Genomic DNA, 16551 nt, shown 5'->3' on the forward strand with positions numbered 1-16551 from the left:
AAGTCAAGCTTCAAAATTATGATGTATATATAAGCGCAATCTCAACTTGAGCAAAAAACAGATGAAAACATGGCTTGTTTTGAAAAACAGTAATACACATTCAAGCTTTGGTACAAACTAGGGTAGGATTTCATGGCCGAGCAGTGAATCATGGTAGGGTGTCATGGCCGATTGGTAAAGAGCATCAAACTCAAGTTCTGGTGGTTGAGTGTTATGGCACTTGAGCAAGATGGTTTCCAAAAAAATGCTACTCTTCACCAAGGGGTATAGTACCTGCAAGGGTAGAGGTTGACATTGTGTTTGGAAGAGCCACAATGGGGCACCACGGCAGCTAAGGGCTGTATACTCCCCAGGCTGGCAGGGAGCTCAGAAGAAAGATTATGGAACTAATGTAAAGGGTGATAAGACGTTATTGTGAAACGCGCTACGTATATAAGAACTTATTAATTTTAATATTAGGCAAGGAATGTAAAAAAAATTGTACTCATGCTCGTGAAATGCGCTATATACATGTAGACGATGTGACCCTCTGACGTCACTCGAAAACCATAACATGATTCGCGCGCATACCGCCGGGCAAAACCTTTGTGTTTTGGCAGCCAGCTAGAAAGTGTATGCAATTATACCATGATTACGCGACCTTTTGCCCGGTGAAACATGACGTATCCAGTGTTTTGTCAGTAGAGGGCGGTTTGAAGATAAACAAAGGTCTTATCGTCTAAAGGAACTTATTATTAATATAATTATTAGACAGGAAATGTGAAACAATGTACTCACTTTCATTTTCACAGTGCTCACCAAAAAAGTTACCCCAACAGGAACAAAAGACTAAACCAAATGCTGATTGACATAACCCTCCATTCTGACATGGATTATCCAGTAAGCAGGGATCGTGAGGATCCGCTATCAAGATAAAACAACAGCAGTAGTTAAATATTTTTGCAAACAAAAGAAATTGAAAACATGATCAAATACTTTTGTCGATGACCTAGTCTTCAGTATGAGTGGTATGACCAGGGGTCTATTTCACAAAGCAGTAAAACTCATCACAAGACAAATTTTCAGTATCACCATAGTTAGTTGTATTGTGATAACATTATTTACATAGCAACTACACTTGATTTGCAGTTACGATTAATCTTAGCTCTTTGTTAAATCGTCCCAGGTTGTGGCTGGTTGCTGTTCCAAGCAGAAGGAGGTCCTTTAACACTGGCCAGACACCAACCTGCACGGTCATTTCACAGCGAAGACCTCCCCATTAAAACAAATGTAAACATCTTCAGAACTTGTGAAAAGAATAGGTTCAGTTTGGTATGGCACGTCTTTTCTTTTACACATAATTTACTATAAATGCATACGTTCAGAACCAGACTACTTTTGGCTCTGAACTGAAACTTATAGCGAGAATGTTTTTTTTTCTCCAAACATTGGCTTAGGCTACATCTCCAGGCTCTCTTTGACTTTGGAAACACCATGAAAAGTACACATTACTCTTCAAATGATAAAGGACTCCATACATAGTGCTAGAGTCCAAGCCGAGACTTGAGAAAAAGCCCATGTTTGGAAATACTTTGGTTGGTAGTTGGTTTTTATGCTTACGATTATGTTGGTTTCAGAATTGTTGGAGCATTCACCCAAATAGCAAAAGACGAAAAAACACAAAAACAAAGTTTTATGGTGATGACAGCTCACACAATAATGGACAACAATGGATACAAACTTTTACACAAAAATATGTTTCTCAAGGGGCATTATTGTTAGCCGACAGTAGAGCGGGTTTTTCTACCACATTTCACTAACCCCCAATTGTGACCAGTCTCCAACAAATCAGAACTCTCCTACGCATAAGTAAAACTATCACGAGCTGCCACATTTTTTTCGAAAAAGTCTTCATTAGATGTAGTAACTCTTACACATTGGTCTATTTTGGAAATGCGCTTTATCAATATTTTTTTAATAAAATAATACAAACAAAAGCAAAATTTCTGTAGTAATGTTTTCATCCACTTTTGTCATTTAAGCAATCCCACCGTTAGGATGGTGCCCATGCCAACTTACATAAATTTACTTAAAGGCAGTGGACACTATTGGTAATTACTCAAAATAATTATTAGCATAAAACCTTTCTTGGTGACGAGTAATGGGGAGAGGTTGATAGTATAAAACATTGTGAGAAACGGCTCCCTCTAAAGTGCCATAGTTTTTGAGAAAGAAGTAATTTTCCACGAATTTGATTTCGAGACCTCAGATTTAGAACTTGAGGTCTCGAAATCAACCATCTAAACGCACACAACTTCGTGTGACAAGGGTGTTTTTTCTTTCATTATTAATTTTCAAATCAAATTTTCACAGGTTAGTCATTTTATGCATATGTTGAGATACACCAACTGTGAAGGCTAGTCTTAGACAATTACCAATAGTGTCCACTGCCTTTAAAGAAAAAAGGATTGAAGAACACAAAGGTCATTCAATATAAATTTATTGATGGGTATGGTCACCTACCAGTCTCACAGTTGAGTCCAAACCATCCAGCAGGACAGATACAGTACGCTTCATCCAGTAGCTCTGTACAGTTGCCACCATTTTGGCAGATGTAACTCGCACACGATGAGGCCGTTTCTGGAGAAGTAATTAGTACAAAAATATTGTTTTGCTATTGTATAAAAGCTGTGACACCATAATGAGTAATAATAAAACATGAATAAATAATTCACTCATGTTTTCAGTTTCTAGGTGAAAAAGGTCTTCCGTTGAAATATAAATGTGTCTTCTTGTATTAAGGATGAAGCTGTGCAAATGCCTACTGGTAGAGTATTCCAGAGGCCTGGTTCTGCAAATGAAACAAAACTATTTCCATTAGAGGTGTGAGTCCTTATTGTCCTTGTTTAAGAAGACACTTGTTTGATGATCAGGCTGCGTTGAGGATGTATTGTGAAATAATTAAGCCCATTGAGATAGCCTGGTGCTAATCCATTAAACTACTTTCAATGTTAAACGTTATATTTTGAACTGAACAGGCTCGCGTTTTGGCAACCAATGAAATTAAGTTTCTGTACAACCGAATTCGGGGCATGTTGGAGTTTATTAAGATTTTGTTTAGAAATGTTGAACAAAAGAGCTTTTCCAATATAATATAATGTGTCCAAAGCACTGTAATACTTTAGTACTTATTTAATCTTCTCAGAACTCTCTGGACACTTTCTGAACAGAACAAAAATTAAAAGTTCACAAATTTACGAATAACTTACAGGGTTTCGAGAACACATTAAAACAATATCAGTTCTCGATATCGAGAATATGGATTTATTTTAAACACATGTCATGACACGGCGAAACGTGCACAAACAAGCTTGGGTTTTCCCATTATTTTCTCCTGACACCGTATAAGGCCCTCACATCTGCACTCACAAAAGGTAGGAACCGGATCTAACAAATTGTTGTACTATGAAGTAAATACATCGTTTATACTAAACTTACCTCGGGAACAGTCATTACCATAGTAGCCAGAGAGACAGTAACAGACGTACAAACCACTGCCACTATCACATGACCCATAGTTTCTGCATGGAGACGATAAACATGGATCCAAATAGTCTGAGAAAAGTACAAAGAAAAAAGAAAAGAAAAAACTATAACACAACTCTAGCTACACTGCATGAGTTATATAGTCATCAAATATTGATTGTTTCATTTCTCCACCATCACCACAACTTTTTTGGACACCAAAATGGAACTCAAACAAGTAAACCAACTTCTGCATGCAATCCAAACAAAGAGGGACAAAAGTGTAAACAGACTAGAAAAAGAAAACAAATTCTGTACCAACTTGAGCCCTTCTGTGAGAAACAGCTGCCTATGAAGTAATGCAGTGTTTGAGAAAGCAGTAATTTCTCACTGACAAATTTGAATTGAAATCAAGACCTCAGCTGATGGTTCAAAGTCAAAGCATTTGAAAGCACACAACTTTTTGTGACAAGGGTGTTCTTTCTTTCATTATTATTATGCAAATTCGCCGACCAAATGAGCTAAAATTTCCATTTTTTGTTATATTTCTTTTTACGCAAATGTTGAGATACACCAAGTGAGAAGACTGGCCTTTGACAATTACCAAGCTGTGCCTGATCGCAACATGATCTTGTAATCAAGTCATGTTAACTTCAAGCCCGCTTGTCTTCCTTTCAGCTTTACTACCACTTTAAGAAGGATGTTTTTAGTTTGTACTTTGAATTTCATGCTAGGAAGGATAGAATTTATGAAAGACTTTTGATGATCCTTCGAGGCAGCAACTTGCCCAGGTAAACCAAGCTTGCTGAAAAACTTCTGCGGCAACTCAACTCAGAAGTTTGCTGCTGACAATCATCACAAAGTCTCAATTGATAATCTAGGATTACATACAGACCTCTTTCACAGTTCAGTCCTTGCCATCCAGGGGCACATATACAAAAAGCATATCCAAGCAATTCTTGACAGTGGCCATTGTTACAGTCCATTGTGTCACAAGCACTGGTGTCACCTACACAGAAAACAAAAATAAATACATTGTAAACACCATTATTCCTGATATACACAAAATGTGGGAAAGATTTCTTCATGGAAATTCATCTTAATCCACATTCATAAATACCTCAGACAGTTTCGCTATTCCTATTGGTGGAGAGCGCGTCACGTGGGTGTGTATAAACCTTTGTTTATGACCGGTAAAAGTGTGTATTCATGGACGTGACACACGACCTTGCACCTGTTCTTATACAGTTTCTTCATTCCTATTGGTCGAGAGCAATGGCTGAAACAGTTGTGCCACATCACGCGATTCGCGCACAGCATTCCCTTATAAGGAGTTGTTTACCCGAGGGCGGCGGAGGGCTTTACCATTTTATTGCTGGAGGGGTGTTGTGTTGAAAGAAATCATTTAACAATTATAATTTTTGCAATTATTTTACTTTTTGACCAAAAAGTGATGATGTTTTTTTACCAAAAAGGTATTTATGAATGGGAATCAAAGTGTATTGAATCGGTTTTCAACTAGTGGTTTAAATTCGCCGAGGCCTGGTTCTTTATAATTTACCTCGACTTTGTCTCGGTAAAACTATCAAGAACCAGGCCTCATTGGGATTAAACCACAAGTTGAAAACCTCTTCACCACACATTGATTCTCTTAGTCACTGCTAATGTAGCAGATCTACTGTTATTTATCAACTAGCTGATACAGCATCCTATGCTAAAGAAGGATTATTAATGGCATGTGCATACAACTCTTGAATTTTTCTTTTCTTTTATGCAAGTCGCCAGACACACAAGGCCTGAAGGCCACTTCAAGGTGTGGGGTACAATTGTTTTTTCCAGAGGCCGTTGCCACCTACAGGGCTGAAACGGGGTTAGCCCTTTACAGTCCATACGGATGTAGGCTTGGGTATCATCAGTCTGAAGCCTGGCCGGTAGAGCAGACAGCACTAACTGCCCAGTTTTATGTAGCAAGTGTCACGACCGGGATTCGAACCCACACTCTGCTGATCAAACACCAGAGCTTGAATCCGGTGCTCTTAACCGCTCGGCCATGACACGAAAAGAACTTGCACATGGAACAGACAAGATGTTTTGAATGTTTTTGAGTTTTTAGGTTTTTGTTTGTTCTGTTTTTAGGCATAATTGACTCATAATTTAGGTTTGTAGGGTAAACCTCCAAGATGGACAACAAGTAGCCTATTTTTCAAGAAACATATTCCTTTTTCGATTTACGACGTACCAGAAGTTTATATCAAATATGCTAAGGGTGGATAATGTATTCTTTCTTAAAAATAAACAATTAGAAAAAAATTGTGTTTTTAGTTTTTAATAAGAAAATGGATGACCAAACCCTGAGACTTACCATCAGGTTGTGAACAATCCAGACCAGTCCATCCTGGAACACAATCACAGGTGGTTTCTCCATAGTATGATTGACGGCATATCCCACCATTTAAACAGGTGTATATACCACAGGGAGTAGAGGCTGTGGAAAAAAAACAACACTCACATCCATCAAAACTTTCGATGAATTCTGTTACACTTTCCCTGGTCAATGAACCAGAAAAGAATCAATGAACATCCAGAGTAAAACCAAATTAGGCCTGGACAACTAGTGAAGTTTAGTACTCAACCAAGTTGCGGCAAAGTTTGCCGCAGGCGCAATTATAGCAAGCTGAAAGGACTGATTGTGTCACTGATGCCCAGATGTGTTTTGTAAGTAAATTATGTTGTCATGATTAGTCTTGAGCGACACATTGGTTAACTAAACAGGTAGTTGCGACTAATTTTGTAGTAGTCATGGCGGCAGGATTAACAAGTACAGTAGTTGAAAATCAGGAGTCGACTAATCAATCAATAGTCGCGAGTATGACACTGGTTGCACTAGGTGTCCCCCCCCCCCCCAGGCCTAATCAACATATCTCAAGGTATAAATATCTTACAAATACTGCAGTTGAGTCCAGTCCATCCGTAAGTACATTGACAATGCAAGTTGTCAACACCCCCATCACTTGAGACGATTACACACGTAGCTCCATTTTGACAGGGATTATTAGAACCGCATGGTTGCCCATTGGGTTGGTCTGCCATGAAAAAAAAGCATAAACAAATGTATCAATCCAATAATAAACGGCAAGAGAAACTGACCGGGTAAATTTTACATGATTTGGGGATAGACAAGGACAAACTGACTAGAGAGGGATTTGAACCAATGACCTATGGATTATTATGCTGGCGAACTACCAACTTAAATAATAAACGGCAAGAGAAACTGACTGGGTAAATGTTACATGAATTGGGGATAGACAAGGACAAACTGACTAGAGAGGGATTTGAACCAATGACCTATGGATTATTATGCTGGCGAACCACCAACTGAGCCCCATGTTTTTCAGCCCTATGTTGGCAGTGTCCTTTTTTGCCAGTATCTTTTTTTCGGGGGTGCCAGTTAGCTCATGTTTTATATGCTTACTCTACTCTTTTAATACAAATAACACGCATATCAATCGACCATTTTATGGAGTCAAAGTTTTGACTCCATGAAAAATTGCCTATCGTACATGTATTTCTTCGCGTCGTAAAAGGAAAACCGTGCATTTTCGAGTGATACTGTACTTGTGTAGCTCATTATATTTTTTTTTAAATCATCTATCCAACCATTTGAATTTCATAACAAACAGTTTCAAATGCTTTTCAAAGACCAACTCGACCAATCCAAGGCAATGTGTTCCTTTAATGTGATGTACTTACAAGTCTCGCAGCTGTCACCCATAAAGTCTTCTGGGCAAATGCAGTACACATCATCTAAGTAAGTGTAGCATGATCCACCATTCACACAGGGATTAAAGAAACTGCAAATGTCATTAGGAGTATCTGAAAGATCAATAACGAAATCAGGCACTCAAAGCTTCGGAGAAGGCAGACTCGGGCACTGGACACTGGCAAAATACTTATCATAAAAACTTGCTTTCTTTTTTTCTCTGTAACCAACAATTGAGAACTGTTGATAGTATTTTGTGAGAATGACTCCCTCTGTAGTATCTTAGTTTCTTAGAAAGAGTTTTTTTCTCACTTAAATGTTAAAAGGCATCATTGGGTCTGATTAGGCCTTTTTGAGGCGTCTGAAAGTAAATAAATTTGTGTCACAATTTTTTTCTTCTTTCATTTTTCTCTTGCAGCTTTGATTCCAATTGCACAATTTTTGTTTTTTTACAGATTTGTACCTTTATGCGTGTGTGTTGGGATACACCAACTGAGACTTTTGGTCTTTGACAATTACCATAGTACTGTATCAAGGATCAATTTCATTATATTAGTCCTAGGAGATGTTAAAATTTTAAGATTTCAATGTAGTGTTATAACTGTTTGTGAAAAATCCACCCCTCAGTGCCTTTGCAAGCAAGAGTTAAACCAAATCCCATGAAAGATGTGAGATTTACTTACTGGCTTCACAGTTTGTTCCCCAGTACCCTGTAGGGCAGAGGCAGACTGGGTCACCATGGTCAGCATCACATACACCACCATTTTGACAGACGATGTTGTTACACGGGTGCGCATTCTCTAATGAAGGGTAGAAACATTATTGTTGAATTATTGTAACAGCACTCACAGGATTATGTTGGAGCCCTATAAATTTGACTCCTCATGGACTAATTTACACACATGTACTACACTGGTTTAACTACAGTAAGCACCACATAAGCATTGTGCGTCATTCTATGGATAATATGAACGAACTAAGTATTTGCAAAAATTGTAGTCTATTTTGTTCAATTTCATAATAGCAAAGCATTTTGTGGATAGAAAATTATTTGACAAATACCAGTTTGACAAATAGAAAACAAACTCTTAAAGGAACACGTTGCCTTGGATCGGACGAGTTGGTCTATAAAAAGCGTCTGAAACCCTTTTTTACAAAATGCATAAAATGTTTGGTAACATGTTTTAAAAGTAGAATACAATGATCCACACAAGTTTGCCTCAAAATTGTGTGGTTTTCCTTTTACTGTGCGAACAAACACGGTCGGCCATTTATGGGAGTCAAAATTTTGACTCCCATAAACGGCGGACGTGTTAGTCTACAAAGTAAAAGGAAAACCGTGCAATTTCGAGGCATGTTTGTGTGGATCATTGTATTCTACTTTTACAACATCTTTCTACCCATGTGCATTTTATAAAAAACGGTTACAAACATTTTTCAAAGACCAACTCGACCGATCCAAGGTAACGTGTTCCTTCAATTATCATAAAACACATTTAATACAAATTAGATGAAAAACTACATTGTACATCTCAGGGCAATCAATCCATCCAGATATGGAATGGATGTTGAGATACGCCAATTTTTCTGTTCACCATAAATGTATAAAATCATGTTTTAGTTTCCCATACCACAGAAGGTTCCATGATATTGTTCAGTGCAAAGGCAGTAAACTCCTTCAAGTGTAGTGTCATCATGGTAACATGTTCCTCCATTTAAGCAAGAAGTACGGGCACAATATGATTGTGCGATTGTTGCTGTGAAAAAAGAAAAAAAAAAAACAATTATCCCAATTATTGTAAATGGTCTTAACTCTAAAAGCATAACAAATCACAATTTACAAGTACACTTTTGAAATGTTTGTTAAAGAAGACAGAAAACAACACATTGGTACATCTATCACACACTTCAAAACAAAAATAGTAGGCCTACCCTGTTGGATTTGGAAATAATACTCAAAGCTCTTATTAAAGCTAAACGAGGAGAGAGAAGACAATGAAGAAATTTCAGTTTTAGATACAGGTGTATGGGAGGAAAACCAAAGAGATTTATTATTCTGGGAAAACCTATATACAGTCAAGTAGGGGGTGAAAACTCAATCCACAGTAATGCTGCCGGTAGGATTGAACCGGGGTACCAGATGTGGAAGGGAGGCAAAACACCACCACCAATCTGACCACAGTTTGAGTAGCATTGGGTACGGACACATACATGTACCAGTCAACATTTGAACATTTAAGGTTATTAAGATGAGGTGCAGTTTTTAAGCCTGTATGTATATTCAATACTTCCAGGATTCCGGGAAGGGAGGCAAAACACTACCACCAATCTGACCACTGTTTAAAGGGACTATGTAACTTTTGTAGGACAAAATACACAATGTCCACAGATTTACACTAAACTTACACAGTTTGAAGATAATGATAGTAGAAAGCTTCCCTGAAAATACTACGTGCTGAGGTGCTGTAGTTTTTGGGAAATTGGTAAAAACAATGGCATGAAAATAATTTTCGTCTCATGAGACGAAAACTATTTCAATCATTACAAACGGATATTCATGACATTGTTTTACTCATTTCTCAAAAACTACAGCACCTCAGTAAGTAAGATTTGAAGGGAAGCTTTCCACTATCATTATCTTCAAACCCTGTAAGTTTAATGTACATGTAAATCTATGGAAATTTTGAAAAAGTACCCAAATCCTTTAAGTAGCATTGGTTACGGGTTTCTTCTGTTTGTAGAGTGCCTATTATGACTGATTCTGTGTAATAGCTTCTCCTTTATTTTGTAGGATAGCCAGTCGGGCTTTAGAGAGTGTTCTCAACTTAACTGTTGAACACATAGTGCTCTGGGCTGTAAGGGTAGAGTTCCGTGCTTAAGCAGACCCATGGTAGCCCAATATTTATGTTTTCATACTACAATTTACAATATTGGTCTCTAAAGATGTAAAGTTGGAGTGTACATGGTACATGTAACATTAATTAAGAATCTGAGCAGTCTGCACAGCGTCATAGGTAATAAAAACTGCTTTTATCTGAACATTCAACATGCACTAAAAGAAGGGTTATTTTCACTGTCATATAAAATATACGGGCATATTTGACACTTTCATACTCAACAGAAATAAAATATATTAGGCCATTTACATGTACCAATCAACATTTGAACAAGGTTGTGCGTTTTTAGGCCTATAACATGTCTATTCAAAACTTCCATTGAACCTGTCCAGTCAAAACAACTCTGGCATCTGTCCTGTGGTCCAGTGTACAATTTGAACTCTATTGGGGCATGGCTGTACTCATGGTTACAGTACATGTACTTACCTGTTTCACAGGATGAACCAGTGAAACCTTCTCTGCAACCACAACGCCATGATGGGGGATTAGTGTACTCAATCAGAGAGCAGTGGCCATCATTAAGACATGGGTTACTGGTACAGACATCATAGTATTCTACAAGAAAAATGGACATTAGGAATAATTGGGCACAAAATAGCAGCCTTAATTTAAGGAACTGATAACTGTTTCCTCACAACTCTAGTAGAAAACAGCAGAACAAAATTAATCCCCACACAAATGTCTCGTAATTTAAAGTTGCTATGTCAGATTTTGGACAGATTAGACCCAAAAATTTTGATTTAAAATTCACGGTATTTTGATGGGGGTTGAGAAAGTTACAAGCTTTCATTTGAGCCATTGCTCGAAAAAGTCCGCCAATTATTAGTAGCAGTGAAATAAAGTGTTTAAAATTAGTAAATAGTATAACAATATATCACGTGACCAATTCTTATGTGTTTTATAAGGAACGTTTTAAATTTTTGTCATGGTTCCTGACCATTAAAAGTAAAAGTTAAACTTTTTTTCGTTAGAGTGGGTATACTCTTTGAAATACCATTCACTCAAAAAAATATATTTTTTAATGTTTGGGGTCAAAAATCTGACATAGCATCTTTAATGTACTTTACATTCCTATTGACCTTGCAATGATGCCATCCAGCCGCTATCTTATAGAGGAAAACCGGTAACAAAACAATCGAAACGCAACGATTTATATGCGCCGGCAGGGTTCGAAATTAGGCATTTTGTTAAGTCAAATATTCTTGGCTAAACAAAACGGCTTAAAGAGTAGCGCGGAGAATCCGCTCACAACCGGTTTTAAACACTGGTCATTATCAAAGGTTTAAACATTCCCACGTGACACGCACTCCACCAAAAGGAATAGTGAAACTGTCTGAGGTATTTATGAATAAAAATTAACAATAAGGAGTAGTTGGCCGGCTGTGTGTGAAAGGAAAACAAGAACGTGTTGCACCAAGACAAAACGCGCACGAACGGAACCGGTAACTGTTGGTTATAGGCGTTTCAGTCATAACAATGCAACACAGGGACGTCGTACATGTACATACAGAGCTCAAGCGCGCCAGAAATGGATAAGTTTTACAGAGTTTCTTATTTTTTTACGCCTTTTAACCAAAAATGCATATGAATGGATATGAATGGGAATAAAAAGTAGGCCTAGTGACTCGTTCCTTAACGGCCGTTTAGAACCTTGCAGGATCAGTGCCGTGTGATAAAGGCTCTCGCCTTCGTCTTGGGCCTTTATCACACGGCAACGACCCTGCCTGTTTTAAATGGCCATGAAAGAACTCGTCACTACCCTTTTATTCACTTAAATATCATTACGTTCATTGCTACACTTAGTACACTTTTTCAGCACATCCATTGAGTTTTTGTTTTCAATTGGCACCTTGCTGCACTGGCTGATACAGGTACAGTAGGTCATCGCTAGTTTAGCCTTCAAAGCTGCAAGAAGGAGCAACAAACTGAAGACAAAAAACACAGCACAAAAGCACTCCTGCAGTTAGTCTTGAAGAGTGCATTTATTTTTCATCACCATACGAATTTTTCCCGCGTTAGTGAGTGTTGGTAATGTTACACACCATACGTTAAACCTTAATATCCTAGACTAGATTATTTCACATATGTAAGGGGCGGGGAGGGGGGAGGGGTCCAGTGCCATTTATGTAATAGTTTATGTTATTTGTTGAAGGGTAGCTGACAAATATGTTCACTCATATACTTACATCTATAAACAGACATACCCAGATCAAACTGTTTGGTAGTAGAGCAACAATGCTGACCTTTGTAGCAGTCTTCAAGATGTCTGCCGACAGCCTGTGGCTTACTTAGGAGCCAGGGGTGGATTTAACAAAGGTAGTCCTAACTTTAGGACTAGTCCTAGGCAATGCTAAGAGATAGGACCAGTCCTAAGCTAGGATGAGTTACTGGTCCTAACTTAGGACCAGTCCTATCTCTTAGCATGCTTAGGACTAGTCCTAATTTAGGACTACCTTTGTGAAATCGACCCCTGTACCTAGAGTGGACCTTTCTAAGTGGGTTTAATTACTGGGATTAAACACCATGGTTAAATTGGTGTTAGGCTGGTTGCAAAAACACCCCCCCCCCAAAAAAAAAAAAAAAAGTATTTCCCTCAACCGTCTGCAGGTCGAGAGTGTGAATTACAAGAGCAGACTATTAATTGCATAAATTAATTTTAGCACGACAAGGTAAAAAATAATCTAAACACGACTCCTAAAACATAAAAAGCACATATAACAAATATTATAACGGGTATGGAGATTTACCAGAGCTCACTGCACAAAAACATGCATCAAAATGACGACCGCAGCACCCCTCCATTTCAATTTTACCTCGGGACCTGTTTTGCAAGAATTTCGCCTGACCATCTTCTTGTGTTACAATCATTGAATATTGGAGGCTGTTTTTGCACGATGTAATTAACCATAGCGCTCCGGGCAGGGACCATTTCTTTCTTCCAAAGTGACATTTCCCGCTTGCATACCTCATGAGACTAATTGAATATGTATTAATTTATTAACAAGTTAAGGCACTGGGTCAGTCAAGGTGTCGTGCCAGTGATGAATTGTCCCCACCTCGGGCTACAAAATAAGTATCAAATTTCTCGTGTAAAATAAAATTACTATAATAACATGCTTCTGCCTATATATGTTTTGATGTCTTGTGGATGAATTATGTTATATTTATTCCGTAGCTGCTGGCTCAATGCCAACAAAGAGTCTCGGTACGATTTTGAATAAATTGTGAGGATATGTTTGTGCGTGTAATTACATCTGCCAGACGACCTAAGAAAGATCGAAGAGTTATTATTTCCAACTCCGAGGCAAAGCAGTCTTGCAAAGTAATTTCCCCACCGCCCTTTTTTCTGGCTGCAGTGACGTAGACACAGACTATGATAGCCCTTGATTCGGTTTGTACTATATTACATTTTACATTTTGACTCTCTTGTTTTGTGTTTGTTTTTTGGTTCAATCTTATTGGGGTTTGTTCGTGAGAGTAATTGATTGGTTGTAGCCGCCTTGTTCACGTGCATGCTCATAGTTCATCAAGCAAAACGGCACAATGGTAAAGGTTTTGGCTTCAATAACGTTCCCTTGCTATAAATTCAGCCCATGGGCTTGACAAATGTGCCCAAGTGTATTCATTAGGCAGAGCATTGCACGAATGTCATGCATTACACGTTGGTGAAAGTCAGTCACTAATTATTCCCCACGTTTGTTCAAAAATGATGACCCCTTACAAAAAGTTCTCATAATTGTTGTGTACTTTGGTAGTTTGGCCATTGCATAATGGTACCTCAGTGCTCACTGTGGTCAATTACAACCACAAGGTTATGGGTTCGAATTCTACTATAAAAAGCTAATTCACAATCGGGTGTTGTCGTCTAGTTACTGAATCACAATTTCTCGAATTGTTTAATTCAATAATCTTAGACGTTTAATCATTATGTGCAGTGTTAAGTAAGCTTCCCAAGATTAGTATACTCTCAATCTCGATTTGTCGTTGAAATTGAATTGAATGATAAAAAAAACCCCCAAAAACAGGCGAAAGGCAAAGCCTTCTACACCATCCATCGTGATATGTGTTACGGCTTCTGTTTCATGACTGCTCATTTTTGCAAGATCAATTTATCATGTGATAGTCAGGTAGCTCACAGCTAGACATCTTGGGTTTCTAGATGTGCATTCTGCCTTGACGCGCTCAATCCATTTCTTGGAAGGTCTTGCCCGTGGTCTGGATATTGGTCTGGATATTGGCGATCAAAATGTATATCTTGTTGGGTCCATCTTGGTGGTATTGCCAACGGATATGTTTTGGTGCTGTATTTCAGTGAGCGTTTCGTATAGTCCCAGACTTTCCCTTTGTGCTGTATTGCTGATTAATCAAAAATGCACAAGCATAACCTGACCTTTAGCGGCTACAGCTCATGGCTACGGCTAGATTTCCACATCATCATGCATTAAAGTATGGGACGTCCTTAGTAACACACTTAGCAACAGTCGTAGCCGATAGCCGCCAGTTCGGATACGGACTTTAATATTCCTTTAGTTCAGTGGTGCTTGATCTCTAGCCCTCTCTTGGTACTTGGCAAATGGCATTAAAGGTCAAGTCGACCGGCTGCGGAAATTAATGTAAAAGACCGCCTCTCAAAGGGATGACACGACATCAATAAAACAAAAAACAACATTCTAACCGTAAGCTTCATTGTGAAGTTGATGCCGCCGAACATGCCTACGGTCAACTCCTGAAAACCCTTAAATATTAACCGTCGGCGTGTCTCTCCTGGGAACACTGACATGTGGTTGGATGAAATAACCATAAAGTAACATACACTTCCTGCTACAACCTAACAAAGTAGATACTTTGGGAAAACTGTGTACACAATGTTGTGTAATGACATGTGCAGTGTTTGTGATATCATCAACTCAAATGTTTTGTAACGACTTTGATTAAACCAACGGTCTGTTTATGACTTTGAAAATTAGTATTAACAAAAACTTTAAGAAGTTTATCAGACTGTGTGTAATCATATAGGGATTGTATTTCCCGTATGGACATTATTGCTGAAACACGCGAGCATCCTTTGAAATGAGTTATCAAAGATAATGGTTTTGTATACAATACATTTTTATTTATGACTAAAACAATCGATCGCCTCTAAACAAAACCACTGTATACAATCCCTTTAAACGGCATCAGTGGAAACCCTACTGGGTTAGTGTAGGGCAGAAGTTGTGCACATTGTGTTTTCTAAACATTGATGAACGGTCTCCCTGAGGATCCGTATTGCAGGTGGCTCACCGCTGTACTTTAGGCGGTAACAGATTTACCGGGAAGCAGAAATGCATTTAGGTGATGACTATCTTCAATCAAGTAAAAACGACATTGGATCTGTGTTGTTTCTTATCTGCAAAAGCTGAAGCAAAACGCTAATGAGCTTGAATGTCATTGTTACGTTGTTGTGTAGTTCATCTTATCCCAGTTACAGCTGTTTCTTCATGGATTGTGTCTGTCTCTTTTTTCTTTTCTTTTTTTTTGTAGCTGATTACGTTAATTTATAGAGGAATATCACTGTTGTTATTAGTAGATGTTAGATTAGCATCGGGAATATATGATATTATTTTTTGGTTTTTACCCATACACTGTTGTTATTGTTCTTTGTGAGTCGGCATCATGATAATAGTAAACAGTTTATCGCGATAGAGGGCGGTAGTCACTTTGGCCGTTAGTTTTGAAGTCGGACGTTCAGGCTATTAAACGTTGTGGCATAAGACGGGAAAGTAGTCCTACTCTAAATGCAAATGGCCAAAGAAATGTGACAGAGGGCGCTTCGATTCGTATCCTTGGCTGTTTTGCCCTCTTTGCTGAAGGGTTGAGATTGATACCCGTCCAGTTTCTCATAATCATTTAGGTTAAGATAGTGTTTGTTTATTCAACTTCTTGGTTATTTGTTTGCACTTTCCTGTTTTGATAACAGTCTACCAAAACTCTGTAGATGGTAAAGTAGACACCAGTATGAAAACTTGATAGTGCCATAAACGTAGCGACAGTGGAGCAAGCAGGTTTCAAAAGGGGATCTTAAAAAAATATCCCCGCGGTCTCACCCCCACCTACACAAACCAATGACGCAACCATCAGAACGGCTTCCTCGGTCACCCCAAATATATCCACCCACCACACACCCTACGGTCACAGTAACCCAACTGGCAGAGATATATTATATTAAACTGACATGGGCCCCACCCACACCTCGCAAACATTTATTTTTTGCAAACCTATGGTATCAAGTCAAGAGTCTCAAAATGTCACTGAACTGGACAGCGCCATCATTTATTTACCGTTTGATCATCCCCATACATTAATCTCTGAAACAGAAATAATGTATGGAAGTAAAGGGATCTCTACAAA

The 16551-nt window shown here is 38.4% G+C and overlaps 1 protein-coding gene across 1 annotated transcript in view; it reads right to left on the bottom strand.

Annotated features, from left to right (window-relative positions):
• The window catches only part of LOC117290442 (fibropellin-1-like), a 35941-nt gene extending 25167 nt beyond the window's left edge, over positions 1-10774 (bottom strand). Inside the window, exons 1-10 of the mRNA XM_033771854.1 lie at positions 10588-10774; positions 8896-9021; positions 7948-8064; positions 7255-7377; positions 6447-6587; positions 5867-5989; positions 4400-4513; positions 3478-3594; positions 2503-2619; positions 778-903 (exon numbers count right to left, since the gene is read on the bottom strand). Coding sequence (XP_033627745.1) covers positions 778-903; positions 2503-2619; positions 3478-3594; positions 4400-4513; positions 5867-5989; positions 6447-6587; positions 7255-7377; positions 7948-8064; positions 8896-9021; positions 10588-10735 — 1252 coding nt within the window. The 5' untranslated portion in view covers positions 10736-10774. The remainder of the gene's footprint in view (positions 1-777; positions 904-2502; positions 2620-3477; positions 3595-4399; positions 4514-5866; positions 5990-6446; positions 6588-7254; positions 7378-7947; positions 8065-8895; positions 9022-10587) is intronic.
• Between the last annotated feature and the right edge of the window lie 5777 nt (positions 10775-16551).

The sequence above is a fragment of the Asterias rubens genome, chromosome 5, assembly GCF_902459465.1.
Source record: "Asterias rubens chromosome 5, eAstRub1.3, whole genome shotgun sequence".
Taxonomy (NCBI): Eukaryota; Metazoa; Echinodermata; class Asteroidea; order Forcipulatida; family Asteriidae; genus Asterias; species Asterias rubens.